Here is a 26,841-nt window from a genome sequence, read left to right as displayed (position 1 = left end):
TTATCAATGATCCATTTAAATTCCCTCTCAAAAAAATGTATCTCCCTTCTGTGTCCTTCTTTTCAAAAATGGGCTCAAAATTAATCTTACTAGAAATTAATATTGCCACCCCCCTCCTATGGCCAGCTGCATATGATGATGAGAACTGATACTTAAAGCCCATTCTTTTTAATTTAGCATGCTCTGTATCAGAAAGATGCATTTCTTGTAGAAAAGCCACCTCAACTTTGTCTCTTTTCAGTTTGGTCAAAATCTTGCTTCTCTTAATAGGATTGACTAGACCATTCACATTATAAGTTACTATTTTAACTACTTGCATTTAGTGTCCAGTAAAGAGAAAAAAAGAAAAAAAAAGGGCCCTTTACATAACAACACAAATATCCACTGTTAGTTAGATTTATCACAGGTAACACCCCAAAGGCTGCAAAGAACAGCAGCAAAACACGCCCCTTAGTGGGGAATAACACACATGGCAAGAGGGCTTTGAGGGAGAGCCTCCCCCACCAGCTGGTGTGTGAGGGCCCTCAGTCACTTGTAACAGTTTGTGCATACTATTGATCATCCATCTACATGGCAAAAAGAAAAACAAAGGCCCGACATTTACATTATGTCCTTAGTTATGGCCTATAAAATGTTCTTATAATGTACAATTCTTGTTTGCAGTCTGTCCTCCCTCTGCTGGGAGCCGGGTCTCCGGCGTCCCCTAATTACAACAGAAACTCTCCCCTTTTTCCACCAAACCGTGATTTACAGTTCTCTGACAGTCACATCGGATCCGGGCGCCTAAAGGCCTGCAGCTTCTCTTTGTAGCTCCCGACTTTGTCCGTTCTCTCCCGGTTCCCCGGTCTCCTGCTCGTGCGCCACGTGAACCGCTGTATCTGCTCCAAAAGAGACTCTGGGTGTTTAATAACTGACACTGGGAACTAGGGGTGGGAATCTTTTACTATCTCACGATTCGATTCGATTACGATTTTTGGGGCCACGATTCGATTTAAAATCGATTTTCGATTCATAACGATTTTATTCATAATGATTTCTGATCTGATTTCTGATCATGATCTACTCCCATCTGCTTTGCAAGACAGAATGACAAATGGAGACATTAAAGTGTCTTTTTCACATTTATTAAGTTTTAAACATTTATCCGTGCTTAGATGGAATTGTTGCAACTGTTACATAAAAGCAATATCACATACTGCTTAAGTAACAAAAATAAAAGTGCCTCTTTATTAAAAAAATAGTGCAGTTAAACATGCTGTCTTTTAAATTCTGAGGAAAGTGCCTTTACCAAAAACAGTGTGTGGTCCTCAACTGCTACTTTAAGTAGCTAGCTATAAAATAAGTTGGAACAAAAATAAAGTGCTTCTGTATAATAAAAATGGTACAGTTGAAAAAGATGCATTTTCATTTCACAGGAACGTTGCAGTACCAAAAATATCATGTGGAACACAACCGTTGCACAAATGAAAAACATTAATATTTCTCAGTCAGTAGCTTAAAGAATAACAAATTATGAAAATAAAAGTGCTTCTTTTTAAATGAAAAATAGTACCCGTAAGCTAGCTGCCTCTGAATTTTTCATCAAAGTGCCTCTTGCAACAATAGAACTGTTCACAATTGTGCAACTGATTGTATGATTTTCAACAAATCATGAAAGAAAACTGGACATGAACTGTGTCCAAGATTACTGTCCATTTGCAGGTGCAACATCCAGGTTCTTTTGTAGAAAAAGAAGCTGATCTACATGTGCTGGAGTGAGACTGCTTCGCTGTGCTGTCACTATATCTCCAGCGGTGGAGAAAACTCTCTCAGCTGCAACGCTAGTGCCAGGGATACACAAGTAGCGTTTAGCCTGTCTAGCCAAGAGAGGAAAAGCTGTCCCAAGGGTCCTCCACCAGCTGAGGGGGTTCTCTGACAGAGACAGTGGAGGGGCTTCAAGATACTTCTTCAGCTCTGGTGCTGGCAGATCTACGGACAACACTGACCTCAGTAAATGTCTTGCCCAATAGCGTAACCAGTGCAGAGGGCCTTCTTTTTGGAGCAGGGCCTTCTTCTGGGTCTGGCTGTGGTGTCTCAGACTTGTCCTCAGCCTCCTCTGAGTTCACATGACTCTACAGAAAAAAATCAACAATCATATCAGTCATTATGTACAATATAATCACACCAGTCCCTCATTTTATGGTAAAAAAAAAAAAATGCAAAGATACAACCATGCAAGATGGGTGTATGAGATGGCATCATTTGACTTTGACCTACATTACTATCCATTTTTAACAAGTATAAATGTCTTACGCAGTTTACAAAAATATATATTGTTCAAGAACAGGTAATTTACCTCAAGTGCTGCAGCCTCTGCAACTACATTGGCATGGACTTCCAGCTGGTCCTCCTTGGTGAGGAAAGGCAGGGCCTTGAATCTGGGGTCCAAAAAGGAAGCAGAGTGAAGCATGCGCTTATCCTGTGCAGAACTGTATCTTTTTGCCAGATCTTCATGGATTGCCAGTTTGATTTCCCGAATAACTGGTGTGTCAGCACCAACGCCAGCTGCCTCTGTGTCGTGCAGCAACTGAGCATGCAAAGGAGCAATAACTGAGAGTGTAGGCGTAGAATCCTCTGACATGATGTGGGTTGCATCTTTCATTGGTTTCAGCGCCGATGCTATGTCCTCAGCAGTGGAAATGTCCATGTCGCTGAGTGTGCAGATGTCACTTCCACATCTTCTCACCTGTGGGGAGAGCAGCGCGGCACAAATAGCAGGCTGCTGCTCTAGGAATCGCTCGATCATGTCCAGCGCGCTGTTCCATCGTGTAGCGACATCCGTTTTCAGTTTGTGCACCGGTAACTGTAGAAGTTTCTGTTTCTCCTGCAGTTCATGATTCGCGATGGCGCTGCGGTGGAAGAAACCAGTGATTCGCCTGATCCTCCCAAGCAGTCGTGACACTGTAGTCAGCTTCAGAGCTCGTTGAGCAGCCAGGTTGAGAGTATGGGCAAAACATGTAATGTGTGCCAAGTTGTCAATCTGTGTAGCGAGCATGTTGGCAGCATTATCAGTCACAATCACCAGATCCGGGACCGTCAGCTCCCATTCATCAGCAACGGAGTGAAACATGGCATTGACATTCACGGCTGTGTGGCTCTCGTGCATCACACGAGTTTGCAAAACACGAGATTCGAGCAGCCACGTATCAGTTATGTAGTGAGCGGTGAATGTCACAAAAGACTGGGTTGCTTTTGATGTCCATGCATCACATGTTAGTGCCACTCTGGTCGTTTTGGTTAGGGCACTGGCGACCTTTCTTTTAGTCTCTTGGTAAAGCTGTGGCACAGCTGTCTCAGTGAAAAACTTACGGGACGGTATGGCGTACCTTGGCTCCGCTGTCTGCAACATGCAGATGAACCCCTCGTTCTCCACCACGCTGTAAGGCCGTAGGTCTTTGGCGATGAAGCAGGCGATAGACCGAGTTATTTTTTTTGCCCGCTCGGAGCTGGCAGAGAGCTTCGTGAAGCACTGCAGTGTGCGTTGGTCTGCAGCTGGCGGCTGACTCTGCTCCGTGTCTTTAATCTCCGGGTGATGCCTCGTAATATGAGCCCGCGCATTTGTTGTGTTGCCGAAGTGCTTGATCTTAGTTTTGCAATGCTTGCACACTGTGTGCGTCATGTCCAGCTCGGTGTTTCCGGGCATTCGGTAAAAACCGAAATGACGCCAAATTTTAGCCTTTAGCGAAGACGGGGCTGGTTGGATCTCCTTTTCCTCCATCTTTGTAGTTTCCTCTTTGTTTTGGTGCTTTCCGCGCATGTGTGCGTTCCAGAACCGGCTGCGTGGTGACGCCAGGACGTTCTGCGTAGTTACAAAATGGAGGCGGGCAGCCAGCGGATTTTTTTTTAATTTTTTAAAATCGATTTTTAGGACATTTTATATCGATTCTGAATCGTAGCAAATGAGAATCATGATTCTTATGTGAATCGATTTTTTGGCACACCCCTACTGGGAACCCCCTCTTCGCCATCTCCCCGTTCGCCTCCTCCGCTGATCCATACAGAACCGTCCCCTCTGGGTAAAAAACTCTTAACCGGGCCGGGAACGGAGTCTGAAATCTGATTTTCTTCTCCTTCAGCACCGACTTCGCCTCGGCATATTCGCTTCGTTTTTTCAACACATCAGGCGCATAGTCATTGTCCAGATTAACCCTTTTTTCGTGAAGTTTAAAACCGCGCTTTTGCCGCTTCTGCCAGTATCTCCTCTTTCATCCTGTAACTTGACAATTTGGCCACAATTGACCTTGGTGGAGCTCCCGATGGCGGCTTCGGCATCAAGGCGCGGTGGGCTCTCTCCACCTGCAGCTCAAAGGAGTCCTGGAGCCCCAGACCCCTCCGGAGCAAATGCTCCACATATTCCACCATCGACGGAGAGTCCTCCTCGGCCCCCTCTTTAACTCCGTGGATTCTGATGTTCTCTCTCCTGGAGCGGCTCTCCAAATCCGTCAGCTTTTCATCCAGGTGAATCTGTAGCCTCAGCAGCTCCGTAACCGCTTTTTCCGTCACTTGTATCCGAGTTTCGGCGGTATCGATTCTTTTTTCAGCCTCCTCGATTCTTGTGTTAGTTTTGTTTATATCCTCTCGAATCTCTTTCAGCTGCTGACTGCTATCTCTCCTAAACTCCCTAAGTTCTTTCAATATAAGACCCAGGCCCGCTTCTTCCACCAGCTCCTCGTCGTTGTCCGATTGCGTGTCGTTGTCCTCCATTATGCTGCTAGCCGGGGGCTCCTGGCTAACTTCGTCTCGCTCAAATAACACCGACTGTGTCGACTTTTTTGGCTTTAATTTAGGCATCCTTGAGACCCGCAATGCTATGACGACCTGTACTTAAAAGTTTTAAAACTATTCGAGTTGTAGTGGGTAACTTTAACTCAAAATGTCGGGAGCCCGTTTTCTTACGCCGCCATCGCCTCGCTCGCCCAACCGGAAGTCCTCTATTTCCCTTTTCAATCGGCTGTTTTTATTGTTTTAAATTGTGTCTTGTTGCTTTTAATGTCTCTGTAAAGCACTTTGAATTACCTTGTGTTGAATTGTGCTATACAAATAAACTTGCCTTGCCTTGCCTTGCCCAGCACACCTTTGTGCACATATTCACTTTTCCACCAGCTGTGCTGCAAATATCCCCTGCTTCTCATCCTTCTGTATCTTTTTTCCAATTATCTTGACCACAGTTCCATTTTCATAGTTATAATAGGCTACCAATACCAAAATTAATTTCAGTGTTTATGTAAATACTGAAAATGTTTTTTACTACTTTTGAGGGATCACAGCAGTCAGTGTAGTAAGAATAACTTTACTAATCCCTGAAAAGAAAATTTCAAAGAAGTCTGTAAGATCATCTATTTAACAAAGAATTATTAAGTCTGATGGCTGTGGGTATAAAAGAGAGTGGGTGTGTGTGAGAAATAAACTCAATCAACAATAGAGCTTTTTCTTTAGTAAAATATATTAATAATTTATTAATATGCTATACTATGTTTTGTATTGTGTATATTGTGTTAAAACAGTAGATATATATGTGTGTGTATATCTATATCTATCTATATAGGCTATATATATATATATATATATATATATATATACTATATATATATATATATATATATATATATATATATATATACAGTACAGGCCAAAAGTTTGGACACACCTTCTCATTCAATGCGTTTTCTTTATTTTCATGACTATTTACATTGTAGATTCTCACTGAAGGCATCAAAACTATGAATGAACACGTGGAGTTATGTACTTAACAAAAAAGGTGAAATAACTGAAAACATGTTTTATATTCTAGTTTCTTCAAAATAGCCACCCTTTGCTCTGATTACTGCTTTGCACACTCTTGGCATTCTCTCGATGAGCTTCAAGAGGTAGTCACCTGAAATGGTTTTCCAACAGTCTTGAAGGAGTTCCCAGAGGTGTTTAGCACTTGTTGGCCCCTTTGTCTTCACTCTGCGGTGCAGCTCACCCCAAACCATCTCGATTGGGTTCAGGTCCGGTGACTGTGGAGGCCAGGTCATCTGCCGCAGCACTCCATCACTCTCCTTCTTGGTCAAATAGCCCTTACACAGCCTGGAGGTGTGTTTGGGGTCATTGTCCTGTTGAAAAATAAATGATCGTCCAACTAAACGCAAACCGGATGGGATGGCATGTCGCTGCAGGATACTGTGGTAGCCATGCTGGTTCAGTGTGCCTTCAATTTTGAATAAATCCCCAACAGTGTCACCAGCAAAACACCCCCACACCATCACACCTCCTCCTCCATGCTTCACAGTGGGAACCAGGCATGTGGAATCCATCCCTCACCTTTTCTCTCACAAAGACACCGGTTGGAACCAAAGATCTCAAATTTGGACTCATCAGACCAAAGCACAGATTTCCACTGGTCTAATGTCCATTCCTTGTGTTTCTTGGCCCAAACAAATCTCTTCTGCTTGTTGCCTCTCCTTAGCAGTGGTTTCCTAGCAGCTATTTGACCATGAAGGCCTGATTTATTTCTCCTCTTAACAGTTGTTCTAGAGATGGGTCTGCTGCTAGAACTCTGTGTGGCATTCATCTGGTCTCTGATCTGAGCTGCTGTTAACTTGCGATTTCTGAGGCTGGTGACTCGGATGAACTTGTCCTCAGAAGCAGAGGTGACTCTTGGTCTTCCTTTCCTGGGTCGGTCCTCATGTGTGCCAGTTTCGTTGTAGCGCTTGATGGTTTTTGCGACTCCACTTGGGGACACATTTAAAGTTTTTGCAAATTTCCGGACTGACTGACCTTCATTTCTTAAAGTAATGATGGCCACTCGTTTTTCTTTAGTTAGCTGATTGGTTCTTGCCATAATATGAATTTTAACAGTTGTCCAATAGGGCTGTCGGCTGTGTATTAACCTGACTTCTGCACAACACAACTGATGGTCCCAACCCCATTGATAAAGCAAGAAATTCCACTAATTACCCTGATAAGGCACACCTGTGAAGTGGAAACCATTTCAGATGTCTACCTCTTGAAGCTCATCGAGAGAATGCCAAGAGTGTGCAAAGCAGTAATCAGAGCAAAGGGTGGCTATTTTGAAGAAACTAGAATATAAAACATGTTTTCAGTTATTTCACCTTTTTTTGTTAAGTACATAACTCCACGTGTTCATTCATAGTTTTGATGCCTTCAGTGAGAATCTACAATGTAAATAGTCATGAAAATAAAGAAAATGCATTGATTGAGAAGGTGTGTCCAAACTTTTGGCCTGTACTGTATAAATATATATATATATATATATATATATATATATATATATATATATATATATCCCACTCTGGGGTTGAGGTGAATAAAAGCACTGTGTTGTAACCTAAATAACATGCTGTTGCTATTAAAGCATGAAATCCCACATTTTTAATGTACGAAAGCATCTACTACTACATGTGTGCCGTTTGTAACAAACCAAACCGCGTGAAAATCAGTTGAAAATTCAGCGAGTTATTCTATTTTACTTGTGCATACAGCTCCTTCCTCAATAGAAATGAATGCACTGTGGAGGCGAAGCGAGACCCATCCAAGATGGCGGCCGGCAAGGACGCGCTCAGGCAGTCGATGCGGCGTCTATGTATATATGTCTATGGTTAAGCCTGATTTATGGTCCTGTGGCGTAACTACGACATACCTACGTCGTTGCTGTGACGCCGTCGTGAACCCTTCGAACTTCTCCATTACTCCATTTCGTTGCAGTGCAATTCACCGCCAGAGCGGTAGGAGGCTGCGTTCCTTTCCTGAATGGTTATCGTCGTCTCTAGTTGATTATTTGTTTAGCTTCCGGCTTTTCCGGTCACAGAGAAGTGAACGCGGAGCACGGACAGACGGCTCCCGTCCGTATCCGTATTGAACGTTGAGCATAAATGGGCCTTAATACTGCAACATCTACATCGCAACAGAAGATGTTTAAAGATGGCGGGGATGGCGCAATCTGGAAATACAGAACTGGAAATGCGTTGCTACCAAGCAAACCAATCACAGCCGTCTTGGTCTGCGCTGGGTCTGCGTCACCTCGATGTGTAGTTACATTTTTGGGGAGGTGCATGTCAGGCTACGCCGGGGGCTACGGCGAGCCTTCTGCATAGCCACGTACCCTACGACGTAGTGACGTCATTGATTTAACGCAGGACCATAAATCAGACTTTACATTTTTGGGGAGGTGCACGTCAGGCTAGGCCGGGGGCTACGGCGAGCCTTCTGCGTAGCCACGTACCCTACGACGTAGCGACGTCATTGATTTAACGCAGGACTATAAATCAGACTTTACATTTTTGGGGAGGTGCACGTCAGGCTAGGCCGGGGGCTACGGCGAGCCTTCTGCGTAGCCATGTACCCTACGACGTAGCGACGTCATTGATTTAATGCAGGACCATAAATCAGGCTTTAGTCAGCGTCACGTTAATGCAAACGTAAGGTCCTCCAGTCGTTAATGAGCATTTTGCTCAATGTAGCCACAGTCTGGGACAGTTAATGCTGTAACGTCAGCTGCTATAGTGGTACAGAATGATATTTAAGTAACGTGAAGAAGAACAATTGAACCTCAGGCGCGTGGTTACAATATCACAATATGGGAAATAAGAACTGAAGATATTATTGGCGTGGCTAGATGATCACAGTTAATGTTAATAAATTCTAGATTAAACTTCACCCAGTTTAACAACAGTTTAACAGGAGTAACCAAGCTGATATAACGGAGTGACGACACGTTGGTGGTGGACAAAACACAGGCAGTGCCATTGATCATATGATTTGAACTGTTTTATAAAGTGAAAACTCTGAGTAAGTTCATGCTGAGATGAGGGAAACTCTGGGATATCTTGAACTCCTGTAAAGCTAACGTTAACCTGCACGCTGGCAGGTTGAGTTTGTCTGTCTCCTTCTTCTGACAGAGACAGACACGCTGCTTACATGTCCTTATTGATTCAGTTTGTATCACAGAGGAGGTTTACTGTAGCCTATGTCACAATCAAAATTCTGGTTCAATATTAGTTTGTTACTCAGGACTAACTTGTCTAGAGTCACTGCTTTTATGCCAGTCATTTCTTTGAACAGCGAGTTTAGCCCTTACATACAGTGGGGGGAAATAAGACTTAAACACGTTAACATTTTTTCATATAACATGTTTCCAGTGCATCTATTGACATGAAATTTACTCCAGACAGTGATATTAAGTCAATAATTCTCAACTGATAAAGTGTAACATTTCAATCCATTAAAAAAAGTTATGTGTAATAAAGTGAAATAACACGGGGGGAAGTATTGACCACGGCAACTGAAATGTATTAATTAATTGGTGGAGAAGCCTTTGTTTGCAATGTCAGTTTTTAAGATGCTTCCTCTATGGAGACATTAGTGGCTCACAGTGTTAAGATGGCATTTTGGTCCATTCTTCCACACAGAGTCTTAAAATGTAGAAGATTCTGAGGGGCCAGCTGGTGAATCTTCTTCCACAAATATTGTATCAGGGTTAAGTCCGGTGATTAACTGGACCATTAAAAAACCTTTTCTTCTTAAACATGGCACATTGTATTTTTGCCCAAAAGCTTGTTTTAAGTTTGACACATATTTTGAAAAGCCTGTGGATTACTGGGAGAACTTAAGTGTGGTCAAACAAGACGAAATTTACCTTTTCTTCAATAGTATGACGTGTCATGTTTGGAGGAGAAATGGCTCTGCATATGACCTTAAAACACACATCTACAGTGAAGTTTGGTGGTGGAAGCATTATGGTATGGGTCTGTTTCTCTTCTCATGGCAGCAGCAGAATTCAAATCATCAAAGAGATGATGAATGGAGTCATGTACCAGGTATTTCATGAGAAGAATCTGTTGCCATCCACCAGGACGGTGAGGATGAGACACAGATGGACCTTCCAGCAGGACAATGATCCAAAACACACTGTAAACTGGTGTAAATTTCATGTGAATAGATGCACTGGAAATGTGTTTTATTGAAAAAAATTGACATGTTCAAAAGTTATTTCCCCCATGTGTTATGTAGGATCAAGTCTCCTGTGCACAGAATCAAATCTTTGCCTCCCTCCAGTCAGAGCAGTCCATTATCAGTCCACTAAATCTCAGGTTATCTCAGGTTAAATAGCAAAAATTGGTGTGAAGCTTTAGACACAAAGGTTCAGTGAATAATTCTCTCTGTCACCCACAATTTAACTGGTCACACCGATGGCACATAATTCCCATAATACTGAAGATTATATGTTAATGTTTCTAATGAGATTGTGGTGCAGATGCTGACTTTAGTTTTTTGAATAGACTGTGTCTGAACAAGATTGCATTTCAGTGACAGTGTTTAATATAAAGACACCATTTTGTTGAAGTAGCTGAAATAAAGCCACTAAATGCCTTTCAGACCAAGATCCAATCAAATGTCTAAAATTGAAGATCTACTGTATTTTAACCTATGCATTTTTAAATGCAAAATACCAACCACATTATTACTGGATCAGATTGTGAACTTATGTCTCTATGTATTTAATTTCTATATTTTTTTATATCTTATATTTTAATGTACTTTTTTTTCATCTTCAGTTGCTGGCCCCTGTGCTTTGTCCCCTTCAGATTAAAGCTTAATGAATATATTTGAATGTAATGTAGGCTATGGCGTACTGATGATTTAAAACTTTATTATGATAGGTTACTGACACGCTTCCCCGTTCTGACCCAGGCTCTATTTAAAACATAAAAAAACAAAAAAAAAAATAGAAATGTGCAGTCAGCATATACATGGATTAATATCTCTATGTCCACTGGATTAAAATGGAGGCTCTGCCCTGGTAGTTGTCCTGGTGTCCAGTTCTTCCTTTTCACAGCTTTCATCACCAGTATTTTCTTGCGTAACATTACTGACAAAAATAAGTGGTACCGTTGGTGCTGCCTGTGTTTTGCCAATGAGCAACTGCATGTCGCTTTCTTAGGATATGGGTCAATCACCCTTTTGCTGGTTTGCAGTTAATTTTTATCAGTGCAGCATGACAACTCGCCATGTCCACCCGCTGCTTTGGACACACTATATTTTGTGTTTTGAGAATTATGCTTTTGCCTACCAGTGCTATGTGTGTGCTGGCTTGTGCCAGCACACACATAGCACTGGTAACACCGACCTCTCCTTTTGAGCTATTGCTTTTGTGCAGGGGTCCGTTTCACAAAGCAGGTTTAGTGAAAACTCAGAGTCTGTTAACCCTGAAATGAGGGAAACTCTGAGTTTTCCGTTTCAAAAAGGGAGGTAAGTCAAACCAGAGAAAGAGGGGTAACACTAGCCTGTTTCAGAGAGAGAGGTAACTTAAGCTCTTGGTCAGTTACCGTAGTAACAGACTCTATGAACCTAACCTGGTCGGGACCAGGTTTTTCTCAATGAACCTCAAGTTTCTTTCTGTCTCTGCCCTCTTTCAGAGCCACGCACTCCATTTGATTTCCTCATTCATTCAGTCAGCAGGCGAGTTTTGGCGTAGCCTAGTTCTGCCGTCTGTCATTTTAAAAAATCATTAAAAAATCAGAGTCAGTATATTAGAAGTCCATTAGGCACAGTAGGTGGCGACTTTTTTCACTAACATGGCATGTCCTTTTGATAACGATCCCGTGGATGAAGGTGCAGCAATACTGCGCAGAGAATTAAATATTCGTCGGGAGATGGTTATCAGACCGCACATAGATGTTCTAGCATTTCCAGACAATTATCTTTTTTGTTTGACGTCACAGTCCATCATCTACATACACAACCTAATCCATCCTTACATTTGCAACATTACCAGTCGTAGTCATGCTCTCACATCCCAGCAGATATTGTGTGTTGCGCTGCGTTTCTTTGCAAATGGAAGTTTTTGTACATTGTCGGAGATGCTGAGCACTTGAGAAAGGCAACTGTAGTGTGCTCATTTTACGGGCATCTGCCTTCTTTCTGTTGGCTGAGTAGAAGTCTGTGTTAGTTTAAATAGGTTTAATTATTTAACAGAACATGATATAGATGAGAAGACATTTATGTGTGTGAAAACAGCATTATGTTGGGGATAAAACAACTGCACAAACAGTCACTTAATATTTATTTTACAATGTAAAACATGATCAAAATGAGGTACCCCCATGAAATTATGCCGAGGTCTTACCTGTTTGAACAATGTTTTTATATTTCATCCTAAGCTGCTGCCAAGTCCTTCTCCCCCGCAGGACTGCACCTAAATGAAATAAATTAATAGGCTACCATTCAAGCAGTTTCCCCTGTAATATTATTGTGATTGCAAAGGACTACATTTAAACTTACGCATTGACCCGAGCAGCAATGTTCTCCCACGCCGTCTCCCTCTCTTTTGCAGCTGCAGTGGTGTTGTACTTCTTTTTGAAAACGTGTGCAAACTTGCCGTATGAGCACATTAAGTTTGCTAATTCTAGTGGGGTGAAAAACGCAGCCCTCCTCTTTCCCTTTGCCATGGCGACTCGTCGAATCGGGGCTCCATTGATGCTGGCTTTTTATAGTTGTGGTGCACGCACTTAACTCCAGGTGAAACTACTCCGAGTTGATTAAACTGATTCAAATCAGCTGTTCTGGAACCGGAGACTCAGAGTTTCCTATCTCAGAGTAGATCAACTCAGAGTACAGGATTAGATTCAGAGTTTGTTGAACCTGCTTTGTGAAACGGACCCCTGGTGTTGTGTCAAAGGCTGTTTCCCCATCGTTTGTGTTTTCCACTTGGCTGAACCTGGACCTAACCCTAACCATCCAGGGTGGCGCCAACATACTTCAATACAACTGTTATGTTGTATTGTTCATTGACAGAATTGACAGAATAGTTGGAGGGCTCCCTATAAAGTGCAGGTACTGTTGTTTATACTGTAGCTAAAAGGTACATTCTATTCTGCAGGGTTGGGTTTCTCTAGTTCTTCACAGTGGGATCTGATGGGCACTGCTATGGTTACACCTGACCATGTGAGGCTGACCCCAGACCTGCAGAGCAGACAGGGAGCTGTGTGGAGTCGAGTTGTAAGTCTGCTGCAGTTAACTTCAAAACCCACCTACACTACATCACTACCAGACATTCCATACCTCCACCCTCACATCCTCCCCCACTCTCACATAGTTATTCTAAAACTGTCAGAAAAGTACACAGTAAAGTTACAGCCTACAATGCAAGATTTACCTAAAAAAAACAGCGTGTAGACTCAAACAAAAGAAATCACTTTCAGTCTTCACTTGTCACTCACTAGAAGTGTGTGATGGTGTATGTAGCAGGCATACAGGAGGAAGCACAGAAGAAACGCAAATTTAGCGAACAGGAGTGAATCTGGGGTTGGCTTTCACTTTCGCTTGTGATATTGTTTACAAAATGTAACTGACAATTCCTGCATAGTAAACACTTAAACATGCCCACTTAACATGAATTCAATATGAAGTTATTAAGCATTTTATCAATATAATACATTGGTGCTGAACGATATATTGTTTCAGTATAGACATTGTGATGTATGCATGTGCAATAGTCACGTCGCAGGATGTGTGATTAAAGCAAATTAACTCAAACATGTCAAGCAACAACCTTTTTGCTGCTCAATACAAAAGAAAAGCTTGCATGTTTCATATCTTACCGGCCAAACCTTCTCCTTTAAAACAGGTTATGTGTGTATGTGAAGTAAGCCCTTTTTACTCTGCCTCTTCAAGGCAGGAATTTTATGCTGATTTGCCGTCTCGTCACCTCACCATTGTGTATAAAATAGGGCTTCGTTAAATCCAGTACAACTATACAGCGCACTGAGTTTCTCGTAAATGTTTATGTCTGTTAGCCAACCTGCTTATGTTACTTACGCTGTAGAGTTGGCGTGGACATGGAAGAGTCTGGTTAATAATTCCACTAACACAAATGAAATGAGCAGATGACTTTGCTGCGCACAAAACAACTGCGCAAGCGTGAACCACTTGTTTTCATTTGGATGATGTGCTGCTGGATCAAAGATCATAGAGGGCTACGCGTAGAGCAGGGTTGCCAGGTTTAATAGCCACAACTTCGGGCTAGCTTGTTTTTTTTGTAAAGTCACTTACAAATATTGGTAGTTGCGGTTTTTTTGGGCTTGCTTCTAAAGTGGAGTTGATTATTTGGGCTTGCTCTCTAAACGTCGCCTTTCTCTCTATATATCTGTCTGATAAGTTATTTAAACGCATGATAGTATGTCAGACTGCAGGATGTTTCCACAGCTCCGCTCCCTCCGCCCCTCTCCTTCTCCACATACACACAGGTGACGGTCAGTCAATGAGACTTTTCACATTTAAATTGCGCGATTAATGGAGGTTCTTTAACTATTTCGCTAACAAGTGGGGTGAGTATTTGCAAGGACCTCATGATAAGATAGGTATCACGATACTTGGGTCACGTTACGATAGTATCACGATATATCACAATATCATGATATCACGATATATTGCGATATTCTACATAGTTTAAATTAAAATAGAGATGATAACACAAGTTGCAGTATATGTACATGAGATGATATTGATTATTCAGAGGACAAATTGAGTCAAAACTGTTTGATTCAAAACAACCGTTGCATTTTATTGTTCAAATTTATGCAAATCTTTTTCACTGAAAAAGTATTGAAAATAAATGTGGTTTTACACACTGCAATTGAAATCATAAAATAAAGTGCCTCAAGTTTCTTGCAGCTGAGACTACTGTAAATGTCTCAACGTAACCATTACTCTCTCTTTTCCCTGAAATACACACTGAAAGCATTGTAACGTGCAGTATATACAACTAACTCACACAGTAAGTGAAACATGAGGGATGTAGTACCCTGAGTTACTGACAATGCACAAAGTACATAAGTGAAAATATTGTTTCTCCTATTGTGTCACTGTTTGAACACTGAACTAAACAGATCATATGAAAATAAAATGCCTATGCGCACCGCATACATATGTGCTCTATGTCACTGAAGACACTGAGCTGAAAAAGGAAAATAAAGTGCCTCAAGTTTCTTGCAGCTGAGACTACTGTAAATGTCTCAAAGTAACCATTACCCTCTTTCCCCTGAAATACACACTGAAAGCATTGTAACGTGCAGTATATACAACTAACTCACACAGTAACTGAAACATGAGGGGTGTAGTACCCTGAGTTACTGACAATGCACAAAACACATAAGTGAAAATATTGTTTCTCCTATTGTGTCACTGTTTGAGCACTGAACTAAACAGATCATATAAAAATAAAATGTCTATGCGCATACATATGTGCTCTATGTCACTGAACACACTGGGCTGAAAAAGGAAAATAAATTGCACATAGTAGTATTCTTGTAAACAATAAATACAACTACAGATAGTAATAGCTTACAAATAGTAAACCATAAACATTCTGATACATGGATAGGACTAGTACTTGTACTTGACTGCCTTTGTTTTAGATATTTGTTCAGGAAGAGAATCTGATCAAGGTGCTCTGGGGTGAGTACACTCCTCTGTGCAGTGATAATGTCCCCTGCGGTCGAGAAAACTCTCTCAGAGGGGATTCTGGTCCCAGGGATGCACAAAAACCTCTTTGCAAGATTTGATAGGAGGGGATACTCGCACTCATTTGCCTTCCACCAGTTCAGTGGATTGGCCCCTTTTGCAGTTGGCATCGGAGCAGTCTCCTTGAATCTCGCCATCTCCTCTTGTGGCTGGTTCTCTGGCGTCTTCAACTTCTTTGCAGCCTCTGGAACAGTGTCACAAAAAATAGTGATTTCTTTAAGACCACCCAAAGTCCTTTTTTCCCTACAGTTTAATGTTTGAGTTTCACAGTGCAGAATAAACTATGTGCAAGTTTGGCACTATAGGCCTTTTCAGAATTATGAATTCACACAATTCTGAATTATGAGCTTTGTTCTGCTCACTTAAAAAAATCCAGACTCCTCAGAACATGATTTGTGCATGTGTGTAACTTGAATATTGGACAAATATTAAACTTATTTAAAGTGTAATATGAAACTTTTCATATTACACTTTTTATTTTGCTCTGAGGAATCTGGATTTTTAAATGAGAATAAATAAACTTTACACTTTGAGTGGAAAAATCTGAAAAATGTTTTGTGTCAAACTCTGAACAAACACTGTTCTGCACAGTGCGGCTCAAATATTCAACTGCAGGGATAAGAAGTAAAACTAATTTTTGACAATAGGGGCCCTTTAAATTTCCTACACTGACCTGAAGCATATGTTTGACCAAGAACGTCAGCAAGGCCACAAGAATCCCTGGATCTCTTCTTAGACGTGGACAGTGCTGCAGAGCTCCCCTCCTCCTCAGGACCTTGGCTGCTCTCTTCGTCCTCCTCATCTGGCACCCCCAGCCCTGCATCCTCATCTTCCTCCTCTTCTCCATCAGCCTGAGTCTCTGGCTCCCCTGTCTCATCCTCTCCAGCTTCGCTCTGCTGAAAAACATCATCTCATTAAATTAAGTAAATTATATAAACCCAAATGCAATAAATGACAATTAAATTCCGACATAATCTGTTGTTCATGGATTATAAATGTTTACTAACATTCACCAGTGTTTATTTATGCACTTTAAACTTTTAGTATTTATGCTTTTAAAATATTTCTGTATTATTTGACTGTTTCAGAGGCTTCTCCATTAAAAATATTGAAAGAATATGTGAAAGCAGTCTAATGTTTAATCTCATAGTTTAGCTTACCTGAATCAGCCTCTGGGTCCTTGCAGCCTCTGTGATGACTCTAACATAGACGGCCTGGCGTTCATCCTCAGTCAGGAAAGGCAAAGTCTTAAATCTGGGATCCAGAGCTGCACACATATGAAGAGTCTCCCTCTGGTCATCTAAGTACCTCTTCTCAAGATCCTGACATATGGCAGATTTGATCTCTTTTATAATGTTAGAGTCACCTGGTCTCCCCTGGAGTTGCTGAATCAGCTGGGCATGGACAGGTGCAACTGCTAACAATGTTGGAGTTTTCTCTTTCTCCATGGCTACAGTGGCAATCTTCATGGGCTTCATAGCAGTGACTTTTTCTTCTGCAGCCGTTATGTCGGCCTCACTGAGAGTGCTGATGTCCTTTTCATTTTTCCTCACCTCATTTGAGAGCAGGGCAGCAGTAACAGCTGGCTGCTGCTCGAGAAAGCACCGGAGCATGTCATGTGCACTATTCCATCTGGTGACAACGTCAGTCTTAAGTTTGTGCTGTTCCAGATTAAGCAGCTTCTGTTTTTGTTTTAATACATGGCTGGCTATGGCGCTGCGTTTGAAGAAGCTGGTAATGCGCCTCACTCTTCCCAGCAAGCGCTGGACGGCTGGCAACTTCAGTGCGCGCTGGGAAGCCAAATTGAGGGTGTGCGCGAAGCATTTAAAATGTAGCATACCAGCTAGTTCTGCACCAACGGTCATGTTGGATGCGTTGTCCGTTACTATTGCTGGGTCCTTGTCCTGTAAATCCGCGATGTTAGTGCCTGTGTGGCTCTCGTGCATTGCACGTGTCTGTAAAACATGTGTAACCATTTCCCAGTCGTCAGAGATGTGGTGGGACGTTATGGTAACATATGACTGGGTGGCTCTGGATGTCCAGCCGTCACACGGGCAACTCTCTGTGCAGCGTTAAGAGATGTTTTCATGGCTTTCTTCACCTCTTCATACATCTTGGGCATAGCTATGTCCACCATGTGGGCGCGTTGCAGAATCTTATAACGCGGCTCCAGCGTATGTAGCATCCACCTGAAACCAGCACTGTCAACCACACTATATGGCCGCCAATCCTTACAAATAAAATGCACCATCGACTCTGTGATACGCTGAGCATGAGGTGAGTTGCTGGTAGGAAGTTATCCAGCGTAGTTTGGTTTGGCTTAACACGTTTTTGCTGCTGCTTCTGTGCTAATACCTCGGCGTGGTGTCTTGTTAGATGAGTTCTCAAGTTTGTTGTGTTCCCACAATATTTCACGGCAGTGAGACAAAGCTTGCAAACGGCATTTTCTTTATCCAACTCGTTGCTTTTACTCCCTTTTTTGACTTGGAATCCAAAGTGTTCCCATATGTTAGCTTTGAACTGCGGAGGCGTTGTAATGGTGTTAGCCATGCTGGCTTCTGTTTACCTCAGCCGCTATGACTGCCTCTACTACAGCAATGCCACTGCGCCACACACCAGTGGCTCTTCCGCGCCATCTACCAGAGTGGAGGTGCGGAGGTCCTACTGTATTCACACAGCACCTCTAAATTAAACATGAATCATTATTTTCATAAAAAATCGATATTAGGAGCTGAAAAATCAATATTATATTGGGCGGCCGAGTATCGCGATATATTGCAATATCAATATTTTTTCCACACCCCTAGTAACAAGTGGGCAAAATATGGAAAGAATACAATAAAGATTTGTAGAAAGAGAGAGGATTAAAAGACTTGACTTCAAGAGGGGGACGATTCAAAGGCAGTGTGCAGATTCAGATTCTGTGTGGAATATGTTTTTTTTTTTTTTTTAATCATACAGTCCAGATGTAAAACTGTTATCCACACTTAAGGGCACTTGCCCCAGGATATTCAGATGGCTCTTAGTTTGAAACTAACATGTTATTTGTAGTAGGCCAATCCTCCCGCTTTGTTCAATGTAAAGAGCATGAAGAAATGTATAAAGATCTGGACCTCTAGCAAGATGGCCATGATGGCTCAATGGATTTGATCTGTTTTGGAATACACAATATTCTTCCAAATTAGTGTTCGTTTATTTTAATATTCAGAATTTTGCTTCGACAAGCTCTCTCTTTTTTGACCATACACCTATTTGCATCCATGTATAATGAAGATTGCAATATCACTGCCATGATGGTTTGCAGGTAGGGCTACATGTGATGAATTAGTGGCACGGGCGCTACTAATAGCCACAGCTGTGCGTAATGGCGTAATGACAGCTGTTCTGTCGGAGAACCATGTTGCTGCAAGATATTCTGTAAAACTGCACTTATTCGTATTTTTAACTGACAGATCTAAACGGGCACAGATATTGATATGCAAACTGATTGAAGGGTGTTTCTGCATCAATTTGTGTCTCACAGTGTGAGAGTAAACAAAGCTTGTGCATGTGCACCCAGCTCCACAATGACTGAGATATAAGTGTACGTGAGGCTTTATGAATCCATAAGCTCCATAAGTTTAATATCCGGGCGTAAAGGGACCTTCAGATAACTTTATCAGTCAGTCAGCCGGTCAGTGAGCGGGCTAACAGTGGTCCTGAGCTGAGTCTCCGTAATTATGGCAACGATGACACTGAGTGACAGACCTGCCGTTATGTGACATTATCCTCTTGATTTAATATTTCTCCAGTATGGCTCGTTAAACTCTTTCCACAGAAATACGGGACAAACTGCATCCCGTACTGAATCAGGACTGGTTGATAGCTCTGACTTTCAAAAAAGGAAACAAACGTGTTGCTCATTTCTCTTATTTCAGAGACTTTCTTATTTTCTTTATTATATATTGTCCTTAAATACAGCTAAATTAATCTAATAAAAACACGCAGTACTTCTTATCCGATTACTTGATTAATCGCCAGAATAATCAACAGAATACTCAATTACTAAAAGAATCAATAGCTGCAGCCCTAGTATAAAAGGTACAGTAGCAGAATGTTGGGGCAGAGTTGTCTTGCCTCTTATCTGGGAACAGAGGTAGTAACAGCACAGAAATGATGTCTGTATAAGCACGACAGCCTGCAGGATGGGATCATGGATGGGACAAGTGTGACGTTTTGACCACATGTTATGCGTGCAACCTGCTGCAAGAGATTTAAAAAGTAGATGTTAGCAGCTAATTTGAAGAAAAACAGCCAAAAATGTCTGCAAATTGGGAAAATGCCTTGGAGCAGAGAATGAAATCAGCTGCCATATAACAGAGACGGTAAATGATTATTGACATTTAATGTCATTGTAATTGTTTAGAAAATGCTGCCAACGTGTATTTTATATGTCACACTAGAGGCTGACGCTGTTAAATGTCAGGATTGTCACACCTCTTGAAGGTGCAGCATGATGGAGGGACTTGGAGGCAGCTCTTTAGCGCCATCCCTGTGTAAAAATGGCTATAGTTTGGTGACATTTGTTATGGAAAATGAGACTTTCCTGCGTGTGTGTGTATGTGTACAAAAGTACAGTAACTGGACAGGTAAGTGCCACAGACACAGTGAAGTGCGCGTTTTTACAAAGCCACAGCAGTCAACAGAAAGTGTCCAGATAAGCTCAAGTTCTGGTTTAATGACTGTAAGAAGGACATTGTTTGTGTTAGCTGCACAGAAGATACAAAGCATCTGTTTTTTGCAACGTTATCACGTCTCCTGACCATTCTTTACCACGGAAGTGCTGGACTGTAAAAGCTAGTGAACAGAGGCAGGTTAAAGCTAATAGCCCAAGAAACCAGAGGTCTCCCACCTACAGTTTGCAGTCACAAGGCTGTAAAGGTAACGTTAACACTAGTTTTAATCTACAAGAGAATTCTGTCTGATAAACAACCAAAGCACGCCCCGCTAGTAGTCGACCACAACGTGAAAATGAGAAAGGATCAGGAGGGGAGCTGCAACAACAAGGCTCTTTTTAAGGGTAACATGCATTATTAATATGACATTTAGATCATTGAGTTTAGCCTGGATTGATAGAAGAGTGTTATATGAATATAGCTGTATTGTGATGAGTCAATCAGTGTTTTAAACTACTTCATTTTCCCTTCCAAAATGTCTTCAAAGTAAAAAGTCATTTCTCAGCTTTTGCTGTTATTGTTTTCCTTTTCTATACAAAATCACACCACTAATTCCAGACTGATTTATTATTTACAAACAGAGCTATTCAAGTCATCTGCTGAAGATTCCATATTGTAATATACATCACAGACAAAAAAATATTGTAATGTCAGTTATTTTTACATTATTGTGCAGCTCTTACACATACCCTTATTTACTGATTCTATAAAATTCCACAAGTTTGTCTGTTGCTCAATTCCATTGACAAATACATACTAGATATAGCATAGCACAGTAATAACCTGCTTGTCTTTACTTCTGTTACTTTCCAGCCTTTCTTCGTGCGGGATTGGGAGCTTAAGGTGCACTTTAAAATCCATGGCCAGGGAAAGAAGAATTTGAATGGGGATGGCATGGCTATCTGGTTAACCAAAGATCGCATGCAGAATGGTAGGTAGGGACTGGATCACCCTGGAGGTGTCATGTCTGTCTCATACAATGAAGAGGAACTAGATACCATAAATCATGTAATGTAATATGGAATGTACAGGATGGACCCCAGTATCCCAGGACCCTAGTTACAAAGCCTCATATTTGGAGTGCTCAGCAAAGTTTTCAAAGGAATAAACCAGTGTTTTGGGAAATATGCTTCTTTGTAATCTTACTCTGCTGTGTCAAAGTCAGATGATATGACTGATCACTGATTAACCTACATCAGTCATTTCGTCTCTCTAGAGCCTGTACAAAGTGACTTGAAAGACCAGGGTGTGGCAGCCTGTGCTTATTCACAGCTTCAACTGCTCCTAAAACCACAATATTTAAATTTTCTATTTCTACATGGAAATACACAAGATTCAATATGTAATTAAGACAGCAACAAGGCTTATGTAAATCTTTTTAACTCCAGTTTTTGTTTCTAAAGCCCCATTAAGGCTGGATTAAGTAGATCAGCATTAATTAGATGCACGACACAGCACTTCGTAAAAAGAAAATATGTCCCTTTTAAAGCTGGTTTGCCTGTTACTCTAGTCATTTCCTTCTTCCAAACTAATATTCTCTGGTCTAGCTTGGCTAAAAACACAATTTGTCAGCAGGACATAATATTTTGAGGTATTAAGATTATCTATCTATCTATCTATCTATCTATCTATCTATCTATCTATCTATCTATCTACAGTACAGGCCAAAAGTTTGGACACACCTTCTCATTCAATGTGTTTTCTTTATTTTCATGACTATTTACATTGTAGATTCTCACTGAAGGCATCAAAACTATGAATGAACACATGTGGAGTTATGTACTTAACAAAAAAAGCTCTGATTACTGCTTTGCACACTCTTGGCATTCTCTCGATGAGCTTCAAGAGGTAGTCACCTGAAATGGTTTTCCAACAGTCTTGAAGGAGTTCCCAGAGGTGTTTAGCACTTGTTGGCCCCTTTGCCTTCACTCTGCAGTCCAGCTCATCCCAAACCATCTAGATTGGGTTCAGGTCCGGTGACTGTGGAGGCCAGGTCATCTGCCGCAGCACTCCATCACTCTCCTTCTTGGTCAAATAGCCCTTATACAGCCTGGAGGTGTGTTTGGGGTCATTGTCCTGTTGAAAAATAAATGATCGTCCAACTAAACGCAAACCGGATGGGATGGCATGTCGCTGCAGGATGCTGTGGTAGCCATGCTGGTTCAGTGTGCCTTCAATTTTGAATAAATCCCCAACAGTGTCACCAGCAAAACCATCACACCTCCTCCTCCATGCTTCACAGTGGGAACCAGGCATGTGGAATCCATGCGTTCACCTTTTCTGCGTCTCACAAAGACACGGCGGTTGGAACCAAAGATCTCAAATTTGGACTCATCAGACCAAAGCACAGATTTCCACTGGTCTAATGTCCATTCCTTGTGTTTCTTGGCCCAAACAAATCTCTTCTGCTTGTTGCCTCTCCTTAGCAGTGGTTTCCTAGCAGCTATTTGACCATGAAGGCCTGATTTGCGCAGTCTCCTCTTAACAGTTGTTCTAGAGATAGGCCTGCTGCTCGAACTCTGTGTGGCATTCATCTGGTCTCTGATCTGAGCTGCTGTTAACTTGCGATTTCTGAGGCTCGTGACTTGGATGAACTTATCCTCAGAAGCAGAGGTGACTCTTGGTCTTCCTTTCCTGGGTCGGTCCTCATGTGTGCCAGTTTCGTTGTAGCGCTTGATGGTTTTTGCGACTCCACTTGGGGACACATTTAAAGACTATTGACATGACTATTTACATTGTAGATTCTCACTGAAGGCATCAAAACTATGAATGAACACATGTGGAGTTATGTACTTAACAAAAAAAGATGAAATAACTAAAAACATGTTTAATATTCTAGTTTCTTCAAAATAGCCACCCTTTGCTCTGATTACTGCTTTGCACACTCTTGGCATTCTCTCCATGAGCTTCAAGAGGTAGTCACCTGAAATGGTTTCCACTTCACATGTATGACTTATCAGGGTTAATTAGTGGAATTTCTTGCTTTATCAATGGGGTTGGGACCATCAGTTGTGTTGTGCAGAAGTCAGGTTAATACACAGCCGACAGCCCTATTGGACAACTGTTAAAATTCATATTATGGCAAGAACCAATCAGCTAACTAAAGAAAAACGAGTGGCCATCATTACTTTAAGAAATGAAGGTCAGTCAGTCCGGAAAATTGCAAAAACTTTAAATGTGTCCCCAAGTGGAGTCGCAAAAACCATCAAGCGCTACAACGAAACTGGCACACATGAGGACCGACCCAGGAAAGGAAGACCAAGAGTCACCTCTGCTTCTGAGGATAAGTTCATCCGAGTCACCAGCCTCAGAAATGGCAAGTTAACAGCAGCTCAGATCAGAGACCAGATGAATACCACACAGAGTTCTAGCAGCAGACTCCATCTCTAGAACAACTGTTAAGAGGAGACTGCGCGAATCAGGCCTTCATGGTCAAATAGCTGCTAGGAAACCACTGCTAATGAGAGGCAACAAGCAGAAGAGATTTGTTTGGGCCAAGAAACACAAGGAATGGACATTAGACCAGTGGAAATCTGTGCTTTGGTCTGATGAGTCCAAATTTGAGATCTTTGGTTCCAACCGCCGTGTCTTTGTGAGACGAGAAAAGGTGAACGGATGGATTCCACATGCCTGGTTCCCACTGTGAAGCATGGAGGAGGAGGTGTGATGGTGTGGGGGTGTTTTGCTGGTGACACTGTTGGGGATTTATTCAAAATTGAAGGCACACTGAACCAGCATGGCTACCACAGCATCCTGCAGCGACATGCCATCCCATCCGGTTTATGCTTAGTTGGACGATCATTTATTTTTCAACAGGACAATGACCCCAAACACACCTCCAGGCTGTGTAAGGGCTATTTGACCAAGAAGGAGAGTGATGGAGTGCTGCGGCAGATGACCTGGCCTCCACAGTCACCGGACCTGAACCCAATCGAGATGGTTTGGGGTGAGCTGGACCGCAGAGTGAAGGCAAAGGGGCCAACAAGAGCTAAACACCTCTGGGAACTCCTTCAAGACTGTTGGAAAACCATTTCAGGTGACTACCTCTTGAAGCTTATCGAGAGAATGCCAAGAGTGTACAAAGCAGTAATCAGAGCAAAGGGTGGCTATTTTGAAGAAACTAGAATATAAAGCATGTTTTCAGTTATTTCACCTTTTTTTGTTAAGTACATAACTCCACATGTGTTCATTCATAGTTTTGATGCCTTCAGTGACAATCTACAATGTAAATAGTCATGAAAATAAAGAAAACGCATTGAATGAGAAGGTGTGTCCAAACTTTTGGCCTGTACTGTGTATGTATGTATAATATCTATCTATCTATCTATCTATCTATCTATCTATCTATCTATCTATCTATCTATCTATCTATCTATCTATCTATCTATATATATATATATATATATATATATATATATATATATATATATATACATATACATATATATATATATCAATTCAATCAATCAATTTTATTTATAAAATCCAATATCACAAATCACAATTTGCCTCACAGGGCTTTACAGCATACGACATCCCTCTGTCCTTTGGACCCTCACAGCTGATAACGAAAAACTCCCCAAAAAAAACCCTTTAATGGGGAAAAAAAAAAACGGTAGAAACCTCAGGAATAGCAACTGAGGAGGGATCCCTCTTCCAGGACGGACAGATGTGCAATAGATGTCGTACAGAACAGATCAGGATAACAAATTAACAGCAATCCACATGACACAATGAGAGAGAGATAGAGAGATAGATAGAGAGAGAGAGAGAGAGAGAGAGAGAGAGATATGCAGGTAATGACAGTAGCTTACAACAACATTGTTGAAAGTAATAATATTATAATTAATAATAATATATTAATATCTGATAGTATACATGTGTGACAGTAATCATATGTGTATAATAACAGTAGAAGTATGACTAATGATAACAGCAGCAGCAGGAGGCATCTGGCAGGACCACGGCAGCAGCACAACCACACACGTCACACAATCCAGGCACCACTGCAATACGAGTTCACCTGAGAGACAGTGAAGCACTAAGGATCCGGAGAAGAAGCCGAGTTAGTGACATTCAGAATGGCCAAGTTAGCAAGATGCAGTAGTAGGACACGAGAGAGAGAGAGAAGGAGAGAAGGTGCCCAGTGTATTATAGGGGGTCTTCCGGCAGACTAGGCCTAAGTCAGCCTAACGAGGGGCTGGTACAAGGCAAGCCTGAGCCAGCCCTAACTATAAGCTTTATCAAAGAGGAAAGTCTTAAGTCTAATCTTAAATGTGGAGACGGTGTCTGCCTCCCGGACTGCAACAGGAAGATGATTCCACAGGAGAGGAGCCTGATAGCTGAAGGCTCTGGCTCCTGATCTACTTTTGGAGACTTTAGGGACCACGAGTAACCCTGCATTCTCAGAGCGCAGTGTTCTGGTGGGATAATATGGCACTATGAGCTCTCTAAGATATGACGGAGCTTGACCATTTAGAGCGTTGTAAGTTAACAGTAGGATTTTAAATTCAATTCTGGATTTTACAGGGAGCCAGTGCAGAGAAGCTAAAACAGGAGAAATATGATCACGTTTCTAGTTCCTGTTAGTACACATGCTGCTGCATTCTGAATTAGCTGGAGAGTTTTTAAGGACTTACTAGAGCTACCAGATAATAGAGAGTTACAGTAATCCAGCCTTGAGGTAACAAAAGCGTGGACCAATTTTTCTGCATCTTTTCGGGTCAGGATAGGCCTAATTTTTGCAATACTACGCAGATGAAAAAATGCAGTCCATGAGGTTTGTTTTAAATGAGAATTAAAAGACACATCTTGATCAAATGTTACTCCGAGATTTCTTACGGTAGTGCTAGAGGCCAGAGCAATGCTATCTAGAGAAACTGTGCCATCAGATAAAGAGTCTCTGAGTTGTTTGAGGCCAAGAACAATAACTTCAGTTTTGTCTGAATTTAACATCAGGAAATTGGTGCTCATCCAGGTTTTCATGTCTTTAAGGCAATTGTGAAGTTTAGTTAATTGATTTCTTTCTTCTGGCTTCATAGATAAATACAACTGTGTATCATCCGCATAACAAAGGAAATTTACAGAGTGATTGCTAATGATGTAACCTAAAGGAAGCATATATAGAGTAAATAGGATTGGTCCGAGCACAGAACCTTGCGGAACTCCAAAACAAACTTTAGTACGTAAGGATGACTCATTATGAATGTGAACAAACTGAAAACAATCAGATAAGTAAGATTCAAACCAGCTTAGTGCAGAACCTTTTAGGCCAATTAAGTGTTCGAGTCTCAGTAGCAGAATTTGATGGTCAATTGTATCAAACGCCACACTAAGATCTAATAAAACAAGTACAGAGACGAGTCCTTTGTCTGAAGCAATCAGAACGTCATTTGTAATTTTAACTAGTGCTATCTCAGTGCTATGATGCACTCTGAATCCTAACTGAAATTCCTCAAATAAATTCTTATCATGGAGAAAATCACACAGCTGGTCTGCGACTACTTCCTCAAGGATCTTTGAAAGAAAGGGAAGATTAGATATTGGTCTATAGTTGGCTAACATC

General features: G+C 41.6%; 1 protein-coding gene across 2 annotated transcripts in view; it reads left to right on the top strand.

The window, feature by feature from the left end:
* Positions 1–26,841, top strand: part of LOC125890262 (VIP36-like protein) — a 114,307-nt gene that overhangs the window by 4,938 nt on the left and 82,528 nt on the right. For both annotated transcript variants that reach the window (XM_049578821.1, XM_049578820.1), the window contains exons 2-3: positions 12,920–13,038; positions 21,090–21,207. In XM_049578821.1, coding sequence (XP_049434778.1) covers positions 12,920–13,038; positions 21,090–21,207 — 237 coding nt within the window. The remainder of the gene's footprint in view (positions 1–12,919; positions 13,039–21,089; positions 21,208–26,841) is intronic.

Source organism: Epinephelus fuscoguttatus, linkage group LG6 (assembly GCF_011397635.1).
Source record: "Epinephelus fuscoguttatus linkage group LG6, E.fuscoguttatus.final_Chr_v1".
Taxonomy (NCBI): Eukaryota; Metazoa; Chordata; class Actinopteri; order Perciformes; family Serranidae; genus Epinephelus; species Epinephelus fuscoguttatus.
The sequence above is the reverse complement of the archived record's forward strand: the minus strand, read 5'-3'. Positions and strand labels throughout refer to the sequence as shown.